At 40.4% G+C, this 24,203-nt stretch overlaps 1 protein-coding gene and 2 long non-coding RNA genes across 3 annotated transcripts in view; all 3 read right to left on the bottom strand.

Moving 5' to 3' along the window:
• Window positions 1-199: 199 nt before the first annotated feature.
• cavin2a (caveolae associated protein 2a) overlaps window positions 200-24,203 on the bottom strand; it is a 48,233-nt gene continuing 24,229 nt past the window's right edge. The window contains exon 2 of the mRNA XM_015602889.3: window positions 200-2,983. Coding sequence (XP_015458375.3) covers window positions 2,090-2,983 — 894 coding nt within the window. The 3' untranslated portion in view covers window positions 200-2,089. The remainder of the gene's footprint in view (window positions 2,984-24,203) is intronic.
• Window positions 3,460-6,478, bottom strand: LOC125805000 (uncharacterized). Its single transcript, XR_007441214.1, has 3 exons — window positions 6,237-6,478; window positions 5,136-5,177; window positions 3,460-5,093 (listed from the first exon to the last, which is right to left on the bottom strand). It is a non-coding gene; the product is annotated as an uncharacterized LOC125805000 (long non-coding RNA).
• LOC125805002 (uncharacterized) lies at window positions 18,204-22,394 on the bottom strand. The gene is made up of 2 exons (XR_007441220.1): window positions 21,987-22,394; window positions 18,204-20,426 (listed from the first exon to the last, which is right to left on the bottom strand). It is a non-coding gene; the product is annotated as an uncharacterized LOC125805002 (long non-coding RNA).

The raw sequence follows: 24,203 nt of genomic DNA, 5'->3' as shown, positions 1-24,203 counted from the left end.
ACTGTACCTAATATGTGTAGGTTAGTTTATGAGTGTGTATGTGAGCTTTCAGGCACATTCCTCTCAGACATCTCATAGACACCTCTACCTTTATAACTGGTTGAGTTTTAGCAGAGACATTCAAGTGGTTCAAGTGTTTTTCCAAGATGCATCCATACTTCTATTATCTCCAACAAACAAACAAGCAAGACATCCAGGACATGTGCTAGATACTTTAATACATTTTATAAAACACCAAAATATCACCAACATAGTAGCGCATACTAAATTGTCTGTTATATTGTGGCAAAAATAAAATGTGAACCCCGACCAACATTATGAGAAACTCTCTGAGATGATAAATCTTGTTAGTGTGATTCGGTTCACTCGCCTTCCTGAACATCGCAGCTGAGTATTTTAGTTATCTCCCACAAAAAACATACTAATTCTACAGTTATCTCTACAGTCTATATCAATTCTGTATGAATTATATTAACTTATTATCTTACTAGTGGGCAATCTGTTTAATAAAGTAATACACAGGGCAATAAAATAGCCTACATGCAAAAAAGATCTAAAGTTATATACAAAATTTGGGATACACCATTTACAGAAACACATTGTTTCTCAGTCCTCAGGCCCAGTAGCACACCTGCACAACCGCAAATCAGAAAAGCAAACAGAAAAGTGCAATCCTGCGCATTTAATTTAATTGTAGGCATTATAAACCCATGTTTTTTTTATGTTTCACCTGCACAACTCCATTTAATTCATTGTATCAAGACCCATCATTTGATCAACAGATAACACAAAAAAATTCCATGAATGCATTTCATGTCCATACATTTTTTAACAAGGCAATGCAAAACCACGTGCTGCTCACATTTCAAAAGCATGTCTGCGGAAGATGAGGTTACTGGGATTGGTGATGCTGTACCGTTACACACCTTAAGACGCGTTTGCAGAAAGAATGGTTCAAAACAACACCTGAAACACTTCATTACTTTATTCTCAGTGACTAAACATCTTTTAAATGTTCTTGGAAGGAATGGCTACATAACGGAGTAGTAAACACTTTACTGCCCCAACTTTGAAACACTGCCTTTTAAAGTATCTGTACTTTTTCTTCCTGAAACAGCTTTCAGATTTTTCTGTACATGCAGTCGCATTCCTAAAGAGGAAATCCATTGATTGTTTAACATTTATAAACACTAACTTCACAGATAGGACACTTATTATATATAGTGTCTTATCAGTGATACACTAGCATTACAATAAATGCAAATAGCAATTTTGCAAAAAGCACTGATTTTTCAGCACTGTTGTCCTTAAAACATCTTCTTATCTTTTTTTTTTTTTTTTTCTTATCTTTAATAGAGTTATTTTTAGTTCTCATCATATCAACAACTGGTTTGGTAAATTAATAAATGTGGTAAATCAGGTGAGCTGCTGACAGAACTTAACATATATACACATGCTGACTGAGGGCATCCAGGAGAAATCTGGAACTACACTTTGTTCTTCAGCTTGGCTCACAGCATATAACATACTTAGTTAAAAATGAGAACTCCTTGTTGCGTTTTGTGTATGTGTATTTGCATCTGTTCAAATCATATGTGGTTTTTTTAGGTAATAACACTCATATTGCTGTGTTTTGATGTAAATAAAAAAAAAGCTGTTCATTTTAGAGACTGCTTGCAGATGCAATCGAACCAGTCCTCTCGCAGGTCTTGGTGCAATTGTTCTGGGCCAGACCCGAGTTAGGTTACTGTATTCACTCTAAGTGTTATGGGAGCTGGAATTGGCCAAAAATGTGGCATCACCTAGCTATCTTTAGGAACTGGACTGAGAAACACTACTCTATAAAGTGAGGCAGAACATTATTATTATTACAATATACTTTTTTTAAGTGTATTCACCCATTACCATATAAAAAATCCCAGTTATGGAAAGTAAATATCTTATAGTTTACAGAAATATGGGTTATTCTTATTTTTAAACAGATGATCTCTTATATTAGCCACATATTAACTGGCTTTAACAGAGGGGTAGCTCTTATATCAAGGATTTTAGAACAGCTGGAGCACTAGTGGTGCTACACCTAGTGTATCTAAGAGGCCTGCTGGACTGCCACAGCGGGGGTGGCGGCTGACATTGTGGATGCTGGTTCAGGCCTGGACTCCTCCTCCTCTTCTTCTTCACCGGCTCCTCTGTTTTCATCAGCGCCATCTTCATGATCATCTTCATCATCCTCCTCCTGATCCTGCAGAACCTCCTCCTCTGCAAGTGTAGCTGTGGGACCATTGTCAAGGTCTGCATCCTCTGTTACGGAGAGGCCACCATCCGCACTGCCCGGTGTGGAGGTACTGGGCTCCTTCCCATTAGCCTTCTCTTCTTCCACGTGCACTTCGGCCACAGGCACCTCTCCGTCCAGCCCTCCCATAGTGGGGATGCTGACGGTGGTCAGGGAGGTCGGTGAGCTCTCAGGCTGAGCAGCTTCTCCATCGCCATCCCGCACCTTCTTGACATTGAAGGTCATGGGTGAGATGCGGAAGGAGGAGCTTTTGGTGGTGGGGCTTTTGGGGTGGTTGGGTGTGAAGCTCTTCTTGATCTTCTCACGTCTTTCTGGAGGCACCAGTTTGTTGATCTTCTTCTCAATGCTGCTTTTGGAGAATGCCTTCTTCAGGCTGTCCACCTTCTTCAGGCTGGAGCGCTTGAACTTGTCGGCCCGGGAGCGCTCCTGACGGTCGGACCCCATGCCAGGGAGGAGGTCCTCCTCATGGAGCTCACCCAGGGGCTCGGTGCTTCCCTCTGCCAGGGGGCTGGCGGCTCCCTCGTCTTCTTCGGAGGACAGGCTGATGGTCTGCAGGCCTTCATCGTGGGAATGGTTGGTGTCCATGGCTGAAGCGGGTGGAGAAGCAGGTACATCATCCAGGACAGAAGTTGAGGCGATATCTGCATTGGAATCCTTAGATAGCACTGTGGTGGGAATCTCATTGTCTTCCTGAAAAAGGACAAACACATACAGACAGTATTAACATTAGAGACTCTTGTATTAACCAATGTTTTTAGTATAGTTTACTTACACTTGAGGATTATTAACAACTACAATTTATTACACTCAAAATTAATGTTTAGTAAACCCAGATGGGGAGAATGCCTACATACTAATGAGACACTCAGTATGCAAATAGATGGTGACAGGAGCAAATGAGAAATGTGAGTTCATCAACTCAGAAACACACAACAGATATAATTGTCTATGTAAGCAGAAAAATGACTGAAAGAAATCCAGTATTAACTTTCGCATTCAATGCAGGAGAGTGATTTAATTTAGTAAATACAGGTTATTGTCAGGATATAACTCCTACCATGACACGTCCAAATATTACCTAAGACCTGTGTGGGCGATTCCAAGGAACAGCTTTATTATGGGACCAAACTGAGATATCTGCAAAATGAACTGAAGTTGTGTTTGCTATCTTATGGATAGAAAGTGCATTTGAGTGTGCTATCTAATGATATGGAAACATTTTATATTTTTATTTCCATTAATAATCATTTAAATAAATAAAAGGACATTTGAATCTTGACTATCTGTACCTGACTCAGTTTATTAATCTCATTAGAAAACTTATAAAGCTGGTTAACACAGCTGAAAAAGCAGAATCCACAAAAAACATTACTTCATATGAAGCCCTGAAGTAAAGGTGGCAAATAACTTTTAAATGTTTAAAGATAATTATATTTAGAAGTTTTGTTGAAAGTGGGTTTTTTTGTTGTTAAATGTTGTTACATGCTCTGTTCCAGAGAAACTACACAGTGTGGACAGTGAACAAGGCTGTGTGTGGTAATATTAAACAGACATAATTCATCTGCACCCACTATTACCCCTTACTCCAATTCCCATAATTCACCTGCACCTGGTATCAGCCCTCACTCCTACTCCCACAATTCAACTGCACCCACTATCAGACTCTCACTCCAACTCCCATAATTCACCTGCACCCACTATCAGACACTCACTACAACTTCTATAATTCACCCGCTACAACCACAACTCCCATAATTCACCTCCACCCACTATCAGAACTCACTATAACTATATTTCACCTGCACACCCCATCAGACCTCACTCCAACTCCCATAATTCACCTGCACTCACTATCAGCCCTCAGTCCAACTCCCATAATTTACCAGCACCCACTATCAGCCCTCACTCCAACTCCCATAATTCACCTGCACCCACTATCAGCCCTCACTCCAACTCCCATAATTCATCTGCACCCATTATCAGCCCTCACTCCAACTCCCATAATTCACCTGCACCCACTATCAGCCCTCACTCCAACTCCCATAATTCACCTGCACCCACTATCAGCCCTCACTCCAACTCCCATAATTCACCAGCACCCACTTTCAGCCCTCACTACAACTCCCATAATTCACCTGCACCCACTATCAGCCCTCAGTCCAACTTCCATAATTCACCTGCACCCACTATCAGCCCTCACTACAACTCCCATAATTCACCTGCACCCACTATCAGCCCTCACTCCAACTCCCATAATTTACCAGCACCCACTATCAGCCCTCACTACAACTCCCATAATTCACCTGCACCCACTATCAGCCCTCACTACAACTCCCATAATTCACCTGCACCCACTATCAGCCCTCACTACAACTCCCATAATTCACCTGCACCCACTATCAGCCCTCACTACAACTCCCATAATTCACCTGCACCCACTATCAGCCCTCACTACAACTCCCATAATTCACCTGCACCCACTATCAGCCCTCACTACAACTCCCATAATTCACCTGCACCCACTATCAGCCCTCAGTCCAACTCCCATAATTCACCAGCACCCACTATCAGCCCTCACTCCAACTCCCATAATTTACCAGCACCCACTATCAGCCCTCACTACAACTCCCATAATTCACCTGCACCCACTATCAGCCCTCACTCCAACTTCCATAATTCACCTCCACCCACTATCAGAACTCACTACAACTATATTTCACCTGCACACCCCATCAGACCTCACTACAACTCCCATATTTCACCTGCACCCACTATCAGACCTCCAACTCCTGTAATTCACCTGCACCCACTATCAGCCCTCATTCCAACTCCCATAATTCACCTGCACCCACTATGAGCCCTCACTACAACTCCCATAATTCACCTGCAACCACTATCAGCTCTCACTACAACTCCCATAATTCACCTGCACCCAGTATCAGCTCCCACTCCAACTCCCATAATTTACCAGCACCCACTATCAGCCCTCACTCCAACTCCCATAAATCACCTGCACCCACTATCAGCCCATACTACAACTTCCATAATTCACCGGCACCCACTATCAGACCCTCACTACAACTTTTATAACTCACCTGCACCCACTATCAGCCCTCAGTACAACTCCCATAATTCACCTGCACTGACCATCAGACCCTCACTACAACTCCCATAATTCATCGGCACCCACTATCAGACCCTCACTACAACTTTTATAACTCACCTGCACCCACTATCAGCCCTCAGTACAACTCCCATAATTCCCCTGCACTGACCATCAGACCCTCACTACAACTCCCATAATTCATCGGCACCCACTATCAGACCCTCACTACAACTCCCATAATTCACCTGCACCTGCTATCAGACTCTCACTCCAACTCCCATAATTCACCTGCACCCACTATCAGCCCTCACTCCATCTCCCATAATTCACCTGCACCCACTATCAGACCTCACTCCAACTCCCATAATTCACCTGCACTGACCATCAGACCCTCACTACAACTCCCATAATTCATCGGCACCCACTATCAGACCCTCACTACAACTTTTATAATTCACCTGCACCCACTATCAGCCCTCAGTACAACTCCCATAATTCACCTGCACACACTATCAGCCCTCACTACAACTCCCATAATTCACCTGCACCCACTATCAGCCCTCACTCCAATTGCCATAATTTACCAGCACCCAGTATCAGCCCTCAATACAACTCCCATAATTGACCTGCACCCACTATCAGACCATCACTCCAACTCCCACAATTCACCTGCACCCACTATCAGCCCTCACTCCAACTCCCATAGTTCACCTGAACCCACCATCAGCCCTCATTCCAACTCCCATAATTCACCTGCACCCACTATCAGCCCTCATTCCAACTCCCATAATTCACCTGCACCCACTAGCAGCCCTCACTACAACTCCCATAATTCACCTGCACCCACTATGAGCCCTCACTACAACTCCCATAATTCACCTGCACCCACTATCAGCCCTCACTCCAACTCCGATAATTCACCTGAACCCACTATCAGTCCTCTTTCAACTACCATAATTCACCTGCACTCACTATCAGCCCTCACTCCAACTCCCATAATTCACCTGCACCCATTATCAGCCCTCACTACAACTCCCATAATTCACCTGCACCCACTATCAGTCCTCACTCCAACTCCCATAATTCACCTGCACCCACTATCAGCCCTCACTACAACTCCCATAATTCACCTGCACCCACTATCAGCCCTCACTCCATCTCCCATAATTCACCTGCACCCACTATCAGCCCTCACTCCATCTCCCATAATTCACCGGCACCCACTATCAGACCCTCACTACAACTTTTATAATTCACCTGCACCCACTATCAGCCCTCAGTACAACTCCCATAATTCACCTGCACACACTATCAGCCCTCACTACAACTCCCATAATTCACCTGCACCCACTATCAGCCCTCACTCCAATTGCCATAATTTACCAGCACCCAGTATCAGCCCTCAATACAACTCCCATAATTCACCTGCACCCACTATCAGTCCACTTTCAACTACCATAATTCACCTGCACCCACTATCAGCCCTCACTCCAACTCCCATAATTCACCTGCACCCATTATCAGCCCTCACTACAACTCCCATAATTCACCTGCACCCACTATCAGTCCTCACTCCAACTCCCATAATTCACCTGCACCCACTATCAGTCCTCTTTCAACTACCATAATTCACCTGCACCCACTATCAGTCCTCACTCCAACTCCCATAATTCACCTGCACCCATTACCAGTCCTCTTTCAACTACCATAATTCACCTGCACTCACTATGAGCCCTCACTCCAACTCCCATAATTCACCTGCACTCACTATGAGCCCTCACTCCAACTCCCATAATTCACCTGCACCCACTATGAGCCCTCACTACAGCTCCCATAATTCACCTGCACCCACTATCTGACACGTTATAAATAATGCTATTTACCTATGACTGAAATGACTTGACTTGTTTTTTATTATTCTTATTTTTCTTAATCTTTTTTTCTCTCTGTCACTCTGTTTTTTTCTTTCTCTCTCTCTTTGTCTCACACGCACACACACACACCTGTCACATCCCAGCTGAGTTACTCAGGTATTGCGTGTGAGGGCTGAGCTGGTATTCAGTGTTTAAGGGTAGGGGTAGTCCTCAGGGTGGGGAGGAGCAGAATGGGATCAGTCCCACCTGCTCATTTAGAGTAAGAAACCATTCCATGACACCCGCAGACACACACAGGCATGTATGTTCCTGTGTGAAGGTGTGAGAACCCTATGTGATGTGTAACAAACTCCTCAAAGTCATTAACATTTTGGTGTAAAGCGATTTGAGGTGATTTACTAACATGGTGGTAATTCTGCTAGACAAATATGGCCACTTCATTTACTGTTATGCTTAAACTAGTTGCAGTTTTTTTTAATAGCTAAAACACAATTTTGTAAACTAGGCTGGTTTTATTAAAATACTTTACACAATTCACAAAACCACAAACCCAAACTGCAAATCACCTCATATATCCTGCAAAATGACACACTGCAACCAAAACTACATATGACATTATCATAATCAAACATTTGCTACTACTTAGTAAGCTTTAACATAATACAAAAGTAGTACTAAAAATAGTAAAATAACATAATTAATAATATCAAATTCTTCAGATGGATCACATGCACATAAATATTTGGAGATACATGAACATGGTGATTTTTTTTGTGATATTTACAGTCTACATATATCATTCTTGCTCTCACACTTCCTTCCCTCTCACTTTCCCACAATCACACTTTTCCTCCCTCTCACACTTCCTTCCATCTCACTCTTCCTCCTTTTCCCTCACCCTCTCACTCTTCCTCTCTGTCTCCCTCTCACTATTCCTCCATCTCACTCTTCCTCCTTTCATTCACCCTCCCTCTCACTCTTCCTTCATCCCACACTTCCTCCCTCTCCCTCTTTCTCCCTTTCACTATTTCTCACTCTAACTCACCCTCTCTCTCACTCTTCCTCCCTCTCACTCACCCTCCCTCTCACTCCTTCTCCCTCTCACTCTTCCTCCCTCTCACTCACCCTCCCTCTCACTCCTTCTCCCTCTCACTCTTCCTCCCTCTCACTCACCCTCCCTCTCACTCCTTCTCCCTCTCACTCTTCCTCCCTCTCACTCACCCTCCCTCTCACTCCTTCTCCCTCTCACTCTTCCTCCCTCTCACTCACCCTCCCTCTCACTCCTTCTCCCTCTCACTCTTCCTCCCTCTCACTCACCCTCCCTTTCACTCTTCCTCCCTCTCACTTTTCCTCCCTCTCACTCTTCCTTCCTCTCACTCTCACTTACCCTGCCTCTCACTCACCCTCCCTTTCACTCTTCCTCCCTCTCACTTTTCCTCCCTCTCACTCTTCCTTCCTCTCACTCTCACTTACCCTGCCTCTCACTCACCCTCCCTCTCACTCACCCTCCCTCTCACTCTTTTTCTTTTACTCACCCTCCCTCTCACTCTTTCTCCTACTCACTCACCCTCCCTCTTACTATTCATTTCTCTCAGTCACCCCCCTCACTCTTCCTCTCATTCACCCTCCCTCTCACTCTTCCTTTCTCTCACTCTTCCTCCTCTCATTCACCCTCTCACGCTTCCTTCATCTCACTCTTTCTCACTCTAATTCACGCTCCCTCTCACTCATTCTCCTTCCTTTCTCCTTCTCTTTCTTTCTCCATCTCACTCTTCCTCTCACTCTTTCTCCCTCTCACTCTTTCTCCTTTTCACTCTTTCTCACTCTAATTCAGCCTCCCTCTCACTCCTTCCCCTTCTCACTCTTCCTCTCTCTCACTCTTCCTCCCTCTCCCTCCCTTTTTATCTTCCTCTCTCTCACTCTTCCTCCCCTCACCCTCCCTCTCACTCTTCCTTTCTCTCAGTCACCCTCCCTCTCACTTACCCTCCCTCTCACTTTTCCTCCCTCTAACTCATTCTCCCTCACTCAACCTCCCTTTCACTTTTCCTCCCTCTCACTCTTCCTCCCTCTCCCTCTCACTCTTCCTTCCTCTCACTCTCACTTACCCTCCCTCTCACTCACCCTCCCTCTCACTCCTTCTGCCTCTCACTTTTCCTCCCTCTCACTCTTCCTCCCTCTTCCTCTCACTCACCCTCCCTCTCACTCTTCCTCCCTCTTACTCACCCTACCTTTCATTCTTCCTTCCCTTTCACTCTTGCTCCCCCTCTAACTCTTCCTCTAGCTCTTTCTCTCTCTGTAGTGTCTTCCACTGTTGTTGTAAACCGAGTCTTACCTGTGGTATTTTTATAGTGCTTACTTCAGATTGAAGTGGTAACAATTACAGTTTTTCCCAAATGTTTAAACGCGTTTCTAGAAACTTGGCTCAGTTTCTCAAAACTCTAAACACAAACTGAAAATGATTAACTCCTTTGTTGAAATTCTACAAATCTGTAGCAAAACTGATTCTTTCCACCAAAACAACACACAGCTATTTATATGCTCATCTCTTGCAGAGCATCAAATAAACAACTACAAGATAAATTCAAAGCACTATCATCATTAACTGGTTATGTTTTTGACTTCATGAGGCTACTATAGAAATGTAAATGCATACAATGCTATGTTGAGTTATGTGATGAGGGTCTCCTGACGTTCAGTTTTTCCCAAATGTTTAAACGCATTTCTATAAAATTGGCTCAATTTCTCAAAACTCTAAACACAAACTGAAAATGATTAACTCCTTTGTTGAAACTCTACAAATCTCCAGCAAAACTGATTCCTTCCACCAAAACAACACACAGCTATTTTATGCTTATCTCTTACAGAGCATCAAATAAACACTGACAAGATAAATTCAGAGCACTGTTATCAGAAGTATTTGGTTTTGTTTTTGACTTCATGAGGCCGCTGTACAAATTCAAATGCATACAAGTCCATGGAAATATGTTGGCTTTCTGTTGTTTTTATTTATTTGGTGTGGTGTAGGACACCCCCCCCCCCCCCCCCCCCCCCCCCCCATTTACAGTACTACACAAATGTAAGCTATATTTACAGTTTTTCCCAAATGTTTACACAAAAAATGTGGAACTATGCACACAAATCCAAAAACATGAAGCTCATGTGTCAACATGAATCCAAACTGCTAAACTCTAAAAACAATTTTGTATGTTCTCACTCAGATATCATTCTAAATCACAGCTTTGCAAATCACTAAACACAAATTTCATCATTTAGAAAACCTTGGTCACCTGAGAATCACTGACCTTCTAATACAAAACCTTAATTACCAAGTAGTCTCACACTACTTGTTAATAAGTTGCAGCTATATAAACTTAATTAGAAGAACGTTTCAATCATTTGTCAGAATATAAAAGAGGCCTCACGTGACTGATACAGCCCTACTATATTGTCATCTGGGATAATGTAAGTTTCCACTGGGCAGCTCTGGTCAATGATTGGTTCTCTAAATCCACAGTGTGTTGTGCTGCACCTTCCACCATATTCCCCATTTCTCAATCCAATAGAGGAATTCTTTTCTGCATGGAGGTGGAAAGTGTACAAACGCAGACCCCACGAGCGTGTGGCTCTACTTCATGTAATGGGGGAGGCATGTACTGACATCCATGCAGATGATTGCCAAAGATGGATTTGCCATGCAAGGCGTTTTTACCCCGCTGTTTGTCGAGGGAGAATATTGCAGCTGATGTAGATGAGGTCCTCTGGCCTGACCGAGATCAGGGGTCTGATGAACAGTGATCTGTTTCTTTGTATTTTGCAATAAATACATTTTTGTGTCCTCTTCGTATGTGAATTTTCCTTATCATGTTTCTCATTGTGAAAATAGGTGAAAATTACAGTTTTGCAACATTTTACATAAAGTAAATATAGCTTACATTTGTAAATAAATAAAAACAACAGAAAGCCAACATATTTCCATGGACTTGAATTTGTACAGCGGCCTCATGAAGTCAAAAACAAAACCAAATACTTCTGATAACAGTGCTCTGAATTGATCTTGTCAGTGTTTATTTGATGCTCTGTAAGAGAAAAGCATAAAATAGCTGTGTGTTGTTTTGGTGGAAGGAATCAGTTTTGCTGGAGATTTGTAGAGTTTCAACAAAGGAGTTAATCATTTTCAGTTTGTGTTTAGAGTTTTGAGAAACTGAGCCAAGTTTTTAGAAATGCGTTTAAACATTTGGAAAAAACTGTAATGTATGTAATATGTTGCAAAACTGTAATTTTTTTACCTATATAAGTACAATGAGAAACACGATGAGGAAAATCAGTTCACATACAAAGAGGAAACAAAAATGTATTTATTGCAAAATGCAAAGAAACAGATCACTGTTCATCAGACCCCTGATCTCGGTCAGGCAAGAAGACCTCATCTACATCAGCTGCAATATTCTCCCTATCCAAACAGCGGGGTAAAAACGCCTTGCATGGCAAATCCATCTTTGGCAATCATCTGCATGGATGTCAGTACATGCCTCCCCCATTACATGAAGTAGAGCCACACGCTCGTGGGGTCTGCGTTTGTACACTTTCCACCTCCATGCAGAAAAGAATTCCTCTATTGGATTGAGAAATGGGGAATATGGTAGAAGGTGCAGCATAACAAACTGTGGATTTAGAGAACCAATCATTGACCAGAGCTGCCCAGTGGAAACTTACATTATCCCAGATGACAATATAGTAGGGCTGTATCAGTCACTTGAGGCCTCTTTTATATTCTGACAAATGATTGAAACTTTCTTCTAATTAAGTTTATATAGCTGCAACTTGTGTGAGACTACTTGGTAATTAGAGTTTTGTATCTGAAGGTCAGTGATTCTCAGGTGAGCAAGGTTTTCTAAATGATGCAATTTGTGTTTAGTGATTTGCAAAGCTGTGATTTAGAATGATATTTGAGTGAGAACATGTGGAATTGTGTTTAGAGTTTAGCTGTTTGGAGTCACATGTCACTTGAGTCACTTGACACATGAGCTTCAGGTTTTTGGATTTGTGTGCATAGTTCCACATTTTTTGTGTAAACAATGTGGAAAAACTGTAACACATGTAGAAGTAAAGACAAAACAGAATGCTAACATCCTGCTCTGTCTATTTAATTAGTGTTTTTGTGGGTTTAGACTGCATGCACATAATCTGCATTTCCTTTACTATGAAACAGCCACACACTATTGCTAGACCCAGGCCTTGATTCCTTCTAGAACAAAGCCAAAGAGATTAAACTGACTACGACTGTGGCCAGCGGCTGTCTCACTGCATTTTATTTCATTATGTATGAGGCTTTATTAAAAAAGCAGCACAGGAACACCTGTGCAAATAACTCCAGGCGAAGGATGTAGTGGATATTAGTTTAATGCAAACAAGAAAGCTGTTACTTATATTAAAATGAAAACATAAGACCACAAAAGTCTCTTCTGTCTAATCATAATGGTGGTGAACAAAGCCAAAAACAAGAGCGCTGTCATTGTGAAGGAACGTCTGCACACATTCTTCTCCATGCTAACACGTTACTTATTAATGTTGCATCACTAAGATGGACTTCCAGGATTTTTGTCATGTTGTGACTGATTTACATTTTTTGAGGGGTTTACATTCTCACAGGCTTCTGCCATTCATTAATAATACAGTTCCAGACCTCTAGTGCAGAATCCAGCAGGGGTATTTGTACATACATCATTAAGAAACACCTGCCTTCTACCCTGTACTACAGTTAGAGAATGTGGACCTGTTTATGTTACCCAGCCTTCAGCTCTTCATCAGGGTTCAGATTTTTACCACAGAGCTTCTATCTATATTCTTGGAAGCATATCCACCTTATTTGGCCATGCCCGCTTAGATATTAGTTATGTTGACTCAACATTTCAACAGGAATTCAACTTTATTTCACCAATAAAAATACCCCAGCCATAACATTAATGCCACCTGCTGTAGGAAAGATACTGGCCAAAACAAGTAATGAACAAATCTATCTAACGTTCTTAAAATGTGACCTTGTGATGTCAAACCAATGATAAAGTATATGTGGACATTTTTTTGTATTGTTTTGTTGTCACTAGGTGACATTTTAAGAAAGTTACATATATTTTTTCATTACTACTTTTGTTGGTTATTTCTCCTCGGCCTAAAGTGCTGCTTAGGGCTGACGATACCTGAACGCAGTGGGATTTAGCCTCATTCATGGTCATATATACTCATGAACAAGTTAAGTGTAGGAAATGCCTCTAGGCTTAATTCTGGTTCAAACCAGCTTTCTGGGTTAACCAGTGTTTCAGAAGTTCTTAATAAGTCTTAATAAAAATCTGCAGGTATTCTAAGAACAATGGACCGACTACAGGACCTCCAGATTTAAACAGTCTAACAATGGCTGATTAGATTAGATTTATTTGTTCAGGCTTCTGTGTAAAAATAATTGTTTCCCATCAATAAAAAATCAACACTCCAAGTATTTTATTGCTTTTTATTGTGTTTTGTCTAACAATTACAAAAAGTTTGGTCTCTGACTTTTGCACAGTGTGTGAGTTTTTTGAGTATTTAGGATCTTCAGAGTGTCTCTATGCTAAGCAATGAAACATTCCCCTGGGGCTTTATACCGGTCCAAACCAGCTTTCTGGGTTAACCAGTTTTCCTTTAGTGCCGCTGGCTTCGCCACACAGAGACACTCCCCGCACTCTCAGACAACACGAAACCAAAACCTGATCTGACGCCTGGCAGAGCTGTACTTATGAAAGCCTTTTTCTTTCTGAGTTTCGCTGTTCAGTCACACTGGCCTGTAGGCACAGTGTCTTATACACTAGAGGAATATACAGCTTCTTACAGGTTGTTAAGATTTTAAGATGAATACTTAAAACTGGATTCAGTGTCAACAATATATGGTGCTTGGTATTGTTATATGTGCCTGGATTATAAAATACCAATAACAGGGTTTTCTGTTTTCAGAGTTTATATGGGGTATGCTGATAATTAAGGGGTTCAGGAATTATAAGGTTTTCTTGATGTATTGCCAGTGCAGACAGGATGAGGGTTGTATTTTAACGATCTAACAACTGTGCACTGCACAGCTTGATTTTACCTGTCAGTGTGTCTTTGCTATCATAAAGGCGTGAAACGTGTTCTTGTAGCCATGTAGTCATATGCTCTTAATTAATCATGAGTTTATTTTGCTATATTATTTTGCTTCTCATCTATCTCAACATTTATTATATTAGTACATTATTGTCATAAAGTATTAATTACAGATAATAGTATAAATATTCACCTATGTCTGCAACAGTACTGTGTTGTGCTAATTACAGGTCCGAAGTGGAGAGTCAAGTGCAACAGTAAAACAAATCACACACAAAGTAAACAATACTGTAGAGCGGGAAATACTGTAAAACATTAATAAATCTCAGCTGCCATTCAAATTCTGACCTTTCACTTAATTCACAACAGGATGTGAGAGAGAGAGAGAGAGAGAGAGAGAGATAGAGTGTGATAGATGTGCCACATGCTTGTACCCCTGCTTCAGTGTGTAATAGGAGCCCAGGTAATTAATGCGCCCCCACTGCGGCCCCAGACTTATTAGGGCGAAAACATCACAGAGAAGCTTGTGTGTGTGTTTGGTCTTTTATGGGGACTAAAGTGTCTAGAAGGAGAAAAAACGTTAGCTGTTGTTGTTGTTGTGGGGGGCATTGCAGCTTTTATTAGAAACAGAAAAGGCCAGAGCTGGAGAGCTGAAGTTTGGGCTGCTGAGGTTTGGGTTTGAGTTCAGGTTAGATTCAGTACATATACTCTTACATAAGACCACAGTCTATACCCTGTAAAGACTGGAATACAGTTTAACATCCAGAGGAACCCCCCACCCCACCATTTTAGTTAAACTTAAAATGTTCAAAAATGCTTCTTATTTCCCTTGTGCAGTTGTTATTGTGGATAGATGAAATGTTCATAGAACACACTTAAATATTCCATTTTAAAATGAAAAAAAAAAAAGATTTTATTTATTTATTTTTTTCTATAAGTTTTACATTTTTAATTTTAAACCCATACTATTAATGCAGTCAAATTAAAAACAAAATGCATTTTCATATTTAGGTGAAAAGAGAAAGTAAGATTTACACACCCTGGGAAACTCAGTTCAATGTGATTTAATAAATATTGTATGCAATTTCTGTTGATTTAAATTAGGTTTATGTATAATGTTTCGAGTGAAACCATTTATATGAGCTTAAATGCAGTAAAGAAAGGGTAAAAAACATCTGACTGCTAGTCCTCCACAACCTACAATTTGCTCGATGCAAATTTGGTAATAAATCAGCCTCCACTAGAACAAATGTCAACCGGTAACATTCTTCTTTGTGTGTGTAAATCCAGTCTTATGTATGTGAAATACAGATACCTATCTGTTTATTCTTATAACTGAAGAGTATAATATTACACTCAGGGCCCTATTTTAGTGATCTATAGGCAAGTCGTCAACCGTGCACCGCGCAGTTTGATTTAGGGTGTGTCAGTGTGACGTTGCTATCATAATGTGTGTTTAGCGCAGCTTGAAATGCGCAAAAAGCATTTACTTATCATGGGAATGTATTAGGTGATGTGAAAGCATATAAAGCAGAGCATCTTTAAGATCCAGAGCAGAAAAAACGGACCTGCACGTTCATGATGTGAAGGTAAGTGAACAGGTAATTTACGGGAATGGCAATATTATTTTATTTTGTATTCTGTTAATTGTTGTTGTATGTTGTGCACCTGCATTACCAAGATAACAATGAACATGACTAGTGACTGTTTTTAGGGGTTTAATCAGTCAGTGGAGTAGCTGTGCTTTATATTGCCAAGATAGCAATACACCACTACGCCCATCTGTACAGTGCTCAAAAGGAAAATTTTTGGTGGATTTCCTTTTTTATACAGAACTAGACCAGAATGTTCTATACACAAAAAGGTTGTTGGACTTTTGCCTTTGCCTTATACAAAAAAAGTAAAAAAAAAATAAAAAAAAAGTAAATAATTGTATCATACAAGCTGAGTCCTGAGTTACTGGTTCTATTATAAATAACCACAAACCAAAGAAATGTTTTTCTCTGTTTACTATACTTTGTATTTGCACACTAAATTTGCCAGTGTTAAATCAACACTTTACTCAGGGCTTAATTAATAACACTGGTAAATGTATGACCATTATATATGCACATTCTTCTGGTAAGAACAATTAGTGCATTGAAAAGTTAATTGGTCCTATGTTTTAGAATTATAATTGCAATTATATTTGTAAAAAAATTGGAATCTGTACGACAGCAGGAAACCAGGTTCCTGGTTACATATTACATATTACGTTTTTAAATGAAACAGCCTTTAAGCATAAATAAATAAATACATACATTTAAATGATTTCATTGATTTTGAATCCATTTTTGGTAAATTTCAATATTATATAAACATATCGAATTCTCGAATTAAGGCTTGTTCCAGCCTAGGTTCTGTTCTATAAACTAATAATCTAAAGATACAGCGTGTGGAGGTTTTACAGTAAAGTGCATTACTGTTGTTTATAATCCTCAAATTCTAGACATAGTTTTACACATAATCTGAATATCTTTCTCTACATGTATAGAGTGACATATGCTAATCTAACATCGAGTCCTTTGTGATCATTGGTTGTCTGTTTGGACCTCTACCCTGCTGTATAATTGTAATATGTTTATAATAATATACTGTAAAGCTCAGTGGTTGTACAGTTGTATATGTAACCCCCCACCATTTCCTGCTCTGTTGATGTCCTATCACATTCGCTCATCCTGAGAAAACAGCAGCGAACATCTCTTCCCACAGAAATTTGACTTGGAAAGCATTGCTGCCTTATCTTAATATACTTTGATTAACCATGGATGGTAATCTCTCAGAGTATCTGTGTGTGTATTCAGCTCCTTGTGGGGAACAATTGTTTACAGGAAACTGATCAACATTTTCATTGTTGTGTTGAAGGGAGCTTTACCAGATAATTAAATTTCTTTTAAGAAGACGAGCAACAGCTCTGATTACAGAAGGTAGAAAGGGGTGATGTTAAAGGTCTCATTCTGCTAAAATCAATTTTTTCTTGTTCTTTGCGAAATACGATAGGTCTGTCTGAGTTGTTTATGCATGCTGCATATGAGACTGTTCTTCAGCCTCCTTTGTCTGCAGTAGCCAGTAAAAGAAAAGATTCAGAAATAAAAGTCTACATCAACCAGTGACTTCATAGCCTCGCCCAGCTCGCCTCAGGACCGCCCACAGGCGGGGGCTGAACCCAGGCTACAGCATTAGGAGCTATAGCTAAGGTGGAACCAACAGCTCTTTTTCTTTTTACTGAGCTAGTTAGCGTTAGCTACCTTGTTTGAGTAACTCTAGGTTTACAATAGCGAAGCACAGTTTGAGAAGGCAGCTCAACTAACAGCTCACCGTTTTAATCTGATTTTATGATATAGGGCGAACTTTGGGTCCTTGACTAGTGAAACTGCCCAAGCAGTGAATCACCAGGTCTGAAGTAAGAGTTTCGTAGTGCTAGTTTAGCTGAAAGAAACGTTGTGGTGCTGGAAGGGTGGCAGTGGGAATTGTGCTGCTGCCGGAATAGATAGATAGATGGATGGATGGATGGATGGATAGATAGATAGCAGTTACACAACACAGTAGGAACAAACAATAGGGGTAGTATAATAAGAGAGCAAAGTAAGAAATATAAGACTCTAGACTATAAAATTCTAAAAAGAGATTTAAAGATATATACATAAATATATAAATACAAAAACTATACAAAGTGTGGAAGTAATCAGTTGTAGATATGAGGTTGTGCAGTAACAGAATAAATTAAACTAAGTATAGGAGATAACAGGTATCAGCAGATATGACAAAAATTAAACATAAATCTGTGCAAGTATTTTATTTAAGTTAGGTGCGTAGTGTCCATGAGTGCAAATGTACAGGATGTACAGTAAGTGTCCAGTAGTGCAAATGTATAGGATGTAGAGTAAAGTGACAAGTGTCCAGGGGTGCAAATGAACAGTATATACAGTAAAATGTCAGAAAAAGTCCCAGGGTGTAGATGTACATGATACAAAGTGTTTTTCCAGTACAGATAGCACAGAGCAGCTCTGTGACAAGAACCTGCCACTGAAACTGCTCCTATGATCCATGATGATGGAATGCAATGGATGACCATCATCATCACCGTCACCGTCTGTGGCACTGTCCATCCTCTGCTTACAGCCTGTAATTGTCTTCATTCCATTCCATATCTCACTCATGTTATTTTCCCTCGGCTTCTGCTCCACCTTCTTCCTGTAGGACTCCTTTGCCTTTCGCAAATGGACTTTGAGCTCCCTCTGTATGCTCCTAAACTCCTCCTAGTTGTTATCTTTAAAGGCCATCTTCTTCTTGTTCGGATGGCCTTTAACATTGCTGGTTATCCAGGGCTTGTTGTTAGCAAAACAGCGCACAGTTTTCACAGGAACAACAATGTCCATGCAAAAGTTCATGTAGTCTGTCATGCAATGTGTAATCCCCTCAATGTCCTCCCCATATGGCTTCTGCAATACACTCCATTCAGTGGACTCAAAACAGTCCCTGGGAGCTGCTTAAGCACCTCGAGACCATTTCCTGAAGGAGCGTGTAGATGCAGGTTGTCTACGGACCTGGGGCTTGTACTGGGTCTGCAGGTAGATCAGGTTGTGGTCGGATTTCCCCAGAGAAGGGAGAGGTGTGGCGGTGTATGCATCCTTTGTGTTGGGGTAAAGGAGATCAATAGTTCTGTTCTTCCTGGTCCACATACTGGTGAGTACTGAGTCCAGTGTGACGTTGTTAAAGTCCCCCGGCAAGGAAAGTTTCAGGATGCTGTGTCTGAAGTCTCGAGACGGTTGCGTGAATGACTGCTGATCACCGAGCCACGACCTCATGGTCTACCCCCGTGACAGATCCGCAGACCACAACCAAACCCCCTTGTGGTTGGAGACTCAATTGTCAGAAACATTCACCATTGCTCAGCTGCTGTCCACTCAGTTTCTGGTGCAAAGGTCTCGGACATTATAATGCTGCTCCCCAGTCTTCTAAAGCAACAACACTCGGTGGAGAGGATAATTATCCATGTTGGATGTAACCACATCAGAAATCACAGCACAGAACTGTTAAAAAGGACTTCACATGCCTGCTATACTTCATTCAAGACTGTGCTAAATCTGTTTTTATTTCTGGACCAATTCCTTTACTAGGAAGAGGCTCAGGTCATTTTAGTTGACTTTTAAATCTTCTTACCTGGCTTCACAATACCTGCGTCTCCCAAGGCTTGGCTTTAATAGACAATTTTAACCTCTTCTGGAATCGCCCCTCTTTCTATAGATTTGATGGAGTTCATCCCAATAGGCTGGGTGCGCAGATATTAGGACACAATATATTTTACTCTGTTTTTTATTTTAAATGACTACCCAAGACCAACAATGCAAGTTTAATTATACGAGTATTCATTAGTAGTAGAAGACTTAGGACCAGCATTTTTCAAAAAATACCAATAATCTACAAAAAATTATGTTTTTAGTAATTGTAATAATCTTAAACACATTAAGTCATCTCAAATTAATATAAAACAAAAGGAAAACTGTACTGTTAATCCTATGAGTAATCTTGAAAGTTTTAAAAAAATAAAAGATTTAGGTATAATCCATTTACAGTTTTTCCACATTGTTTACACACAAAATGTGGAACTATGCACACAAATCCAAAAACATGAAGCTCATGTGTCAACATTGTGACTCCAGACTGCTAAACTCTAAACACAATTCCACATGTTCTCACTCAGATATCATTCTAAATCACAGCTTTGCAAATCACTAAACACAAATTGCATTATTTAGAACACCTTGCTCACCTAAGAACTACTGATCTCCAAATACAAAACCCTAATTACCAAGTAGTCTCACACAAGTTGCAGCTATATAAACTTAATTAGAAGAACGTTTCAATCATTTGTCAGAATATAAAAGAGGCCTCACGTGACTGATACAGCCCTACTATGTTGTCATCTGGGATAATGTAAGTTTCCACTGGGCAGCTCTGGTCAATGATTGGTTCTCTAAATCCACAGTTTGTTGTGCTGCACCTTCTACCATATTCCCCATTTCTCAATCCAATAGAGGAATTCTTTTCTGCATGGAGGTGGAAAGTGTACAAACGCAGACCCCACGAGCGTGTGGCTCTACTTCATGTAATGGGGGAGGCATGTACTGACATCCATGCAGATGATTGCCAAAGATGGATTTGCCATGCAAGGCGTTTTTACCCCGCTGTTTGTCGAGGGAGAATATTGCAGCTGATGTAGATGAGGTCTTCTGGCCTGACCGAGATCAGGGGTCTGATGAACAGTGATCTGTTTCTTTGCATTTTGCAATAAATACATTTTTGTTTCCTCTTTGTATGTGAATTTTCCTTATCATGTTTCTCATTCTGAAAATAGGTGAAAATTACAACATATTTTGCAGCATGTTTTGCAACATATTACATACAGTAAATATAGCTTACATTTGTGTAGTACTGTAAATGGGGGGGTCCTACACCACACCAAATAAATGAAAACAACAGAAAGCCAACATATTTCCATGAACTCTGCATTTGAATTTGTACAGCGGCCTCATGAAGTCAAAAACACAACCAAATACTTCTGATAACAGTGCTCTGAATTGATCTTGTCAGTGTTTATTTGATGCTCTGTAAGCATATAAATAGCTGTGTGTTGTTTTGGTGGAAGGAATCAGTTTTGCTGGAGATTTGTAGAGTTTCAACAAAGGAGTTAATCATTTTCAGTTTGTGTTTAGAGTTTTGAGAAACTGAGCCAAGTTTTTAGAAATGCGTTTAAACATTTGGGAAAAACTGTAATTATTCAACTCTGTTTTCTCACCACCTTTATGCAGAGCTATTCCATGAGCTGTTTTCCAGACCCTGGGAATTCTGCAAGATAAAACTGAGAGATTAAAAATGTACAAAATGTATTGTAAAATAATTGGGGCTGCAAGACGCAATAAAAAGGGGTCCAGTCCATCTTCTCCAGTGGCTTTTCATGGAATAATTTTAGCCAGGGCATTAGCAACTAAACATGGAGAAAATGGCTGAAGTGAGAAGAGACCATGTGTTTTAGAAACAGTAGACCTGGGATCAGTTTTATTCAATATGTTTGTGCTATTTCTATCAAAGATGTGTCCAGCTGCAATAAAATGAAAAAGCTTAAATTTAAAAGAGTTACAGTTTTTCCACATTGTATACACACAAAATGTGAAACTATGCACACAAATCCAAAAACCTGAAGCTCATGTGTCAACATTGTGACTCCAAACTGCTAAACACAATTCCACATGTTCTCACTCAAATATCATTCTAAATCACAGCTTTGCAAATCACTAAACACAAATTGCATCATTTAGAAAACCTTGCTCACCTGAGAATCACTGACCTTCAGATACAAAACTCTAATTACCAAGTAGTCTCACACAAGTTGCAGATATATAAACTTAATTAGAAGAAAGTTTCAATCATTTGTCAGAATATAAAAGAGGCCTCAAGTGACTGATACAGCCCTACTATATTGTCATCTGGGATAATGTAAGTTTCCACTGGGCAGCTCTGGTCATTGATTGGTTCTCTAAATCCACAGTTTGTTATGCTGCACCTTCCACCATATTCCCCATTTCTCAATCCAATAGAGGAATTCTTTTCTGCATGGAGGTGGAAAGTGTACAAACGCAGACCCCACGAGCGTGTGGCTCTACTTCATGTAATGGGGGAGGCATGTACTGACATCCATGCAGATGATTGCCAAAGATGGATTTGCCATGCAAGGCGTTTTTACCCCGCTGTTTGGATAGGGAGAATATTGCAGCTGATGTAGATGAGGTCTTCTTGCCTGACTGAGATCAGGGGTCTGATGAACAGTGATCTGTTTCTTTGTATTTTGCAATAAATACATTTTTGTGTCCTCTTCGTATGTGAATTTTCCTTATCATGTTTATCATTGTGAAAATAGGTGAAAATTACAGTTTTGCAACATTTTACATACAGTAAATATAGCTTACATTTGTGTAGTACTGTAAATGGGGGGGGGGGGGGGGGGGGTGTCCTACACCACACCAAATAAATAAAAAAAAACAGAAAGCCAACATATTTCCATGGACTTGTATGCATTTGAATTTGTACAGCGGCCTCATGAAGTCAAAAACAAAACCAAATACTTCTGATAACAGTGCTCTGAATTTATCTTGTCAGTGTTTATTTGATGCTCTGTAAGAGATAAGCATAAAATAGCTGTGTGTTGTTTTGGTGGAAGGAATCAGTTTTGCTGGAGATTTGTAGAGTTTCAACAAAGGAGTTAATCATTTTCAGTTTGTGTTTAGAGTTTTGAGAAACTGAGCCAAGTTTTTAGAAATGCGTTTAAACATTTTGGAAAAACTGTAAAAGCTTGACATATTTCCTTCGGGTCAGAAATCAGTTGATCATTAACTAAAACACTGGTTGGAAAAAGAGGGGAATTATTTTTGAGGGAATTTACTATATTTCAGAAGTTTTGAGGGTTTCTAGGTAATTAGGTTGAGGTTCTATTCTGATTTAGCTTTTCTAACAGCAGAGGCACATTTTTTTCTCAACCGTTGGTCTCTCTCCCCTGAGTGTCTAGCAGTTGACCAAGCTTTATTTCTGGCCTTAAACAATGAGGAAACTTCACCTGTAAACCAGGGGCTTGACCTGTCTCCTATTCTTGACTTTTTGAATGAGGCATGTTTGCTTACCACAGTTAGGAAGGTTTTACTGAAATGGTATTGAGTACTATCAACTGCATCCGATGGGACAATGATCACTTATGCCAAGTTCAAAACTCCTGAGGCAGTAATTTTGTCAGCTTTATTGGACAGTATTAGATCTATCAGGGTTGACTTGGTAGGTTCTTTCAGATTTGGGCGAGTTGGTTCATTGATTAACTGTGTTAGGGTAAGATTTTCACATATTTCCTTTACAGTTTTTCCCAAATGTTTAAACGCATTTCTAAAAACTTGGCTCAGTTTCTCAAAACTCTAAACACAAACTGAAAATGATTAACTCCTTTGTTGAAACTCTACAAATCTCCAGCAAAACTGATTCCTTCCACCAAAACAACACACAGCTATTTTATGCTTTTCTCTTACAGAGCATCAAATAAACACTGACAAGATCAATTCAGAGCACTGTTATCAGAAGTATTTGGTTTTGTTTTTGACTTCATGAGGCCGCTGTACAAATTCAAATGCAGAGTTCATGGAAATATGTTGGCTTTCTGTTGTTTTCATTTATTTGGTGTGGTGTAGGACCCCCCCATTTACAGTACTACACAAATGTAAGCTATATTTACTGTATGTAAAATGTTGCAAAACTGTAATTTTCACCTATTTTCACAATGATAAACATGATAAGGAAAATTCACATACGAAGAGGACACAAAAATGTATTTATTGCAAAATACAAAGAAACAGATCACTGTTCATCAGACCCCTGATCTCAGTCAGGCAAGAAGACCTCATCTACATCAGCTGCAATATTCTCCCTATCCAAACAGCGGGGTAAAAACGCCTTGCATGGCAAATCCATCTTTGGCAATCATCTGCATGGATGTCAGTACATGCCTCCCCCATTACATGAAGTAGAGCCACACGCTCGTGGGGTCTGCGTTTGTACACTTTCCACCTCCATGCAGAAAAGAATTCCTCTATTGGATTGAGAAATGGGGAATATGGTGGAAGGTGCAGCACAACAAACTGAGAACCAATCATTGACCAGAGCTGTCCAGTGGAAACTTACATTATCCCAGATGGCAACATAGTAGGGCTGTATCAGTCACGTTCTTCTAATTAAGTTTATATAG

Source organism: Astyanax mexicanus, chromosome 11, assembly GCF_023375975.1.
Source record: "Astyanax mexicanus isolate ESR-SI-001 chromosome 11, AstMex3_surface, whole genome shotgun sequence".
In the NCBI taxonomy this organism is placed as follows: Eukaryota; Metazoa; Chordata; class Actinopteri; order Characiformes; family Acestrorhamphidae; genus Astyanax; species Astyanax mexicanus.
The sequence above is the reverse complement of the archived record's forward strand: the minus strand, read 5'-3'. Positions and strand labels throughout refer to the sequence as shown.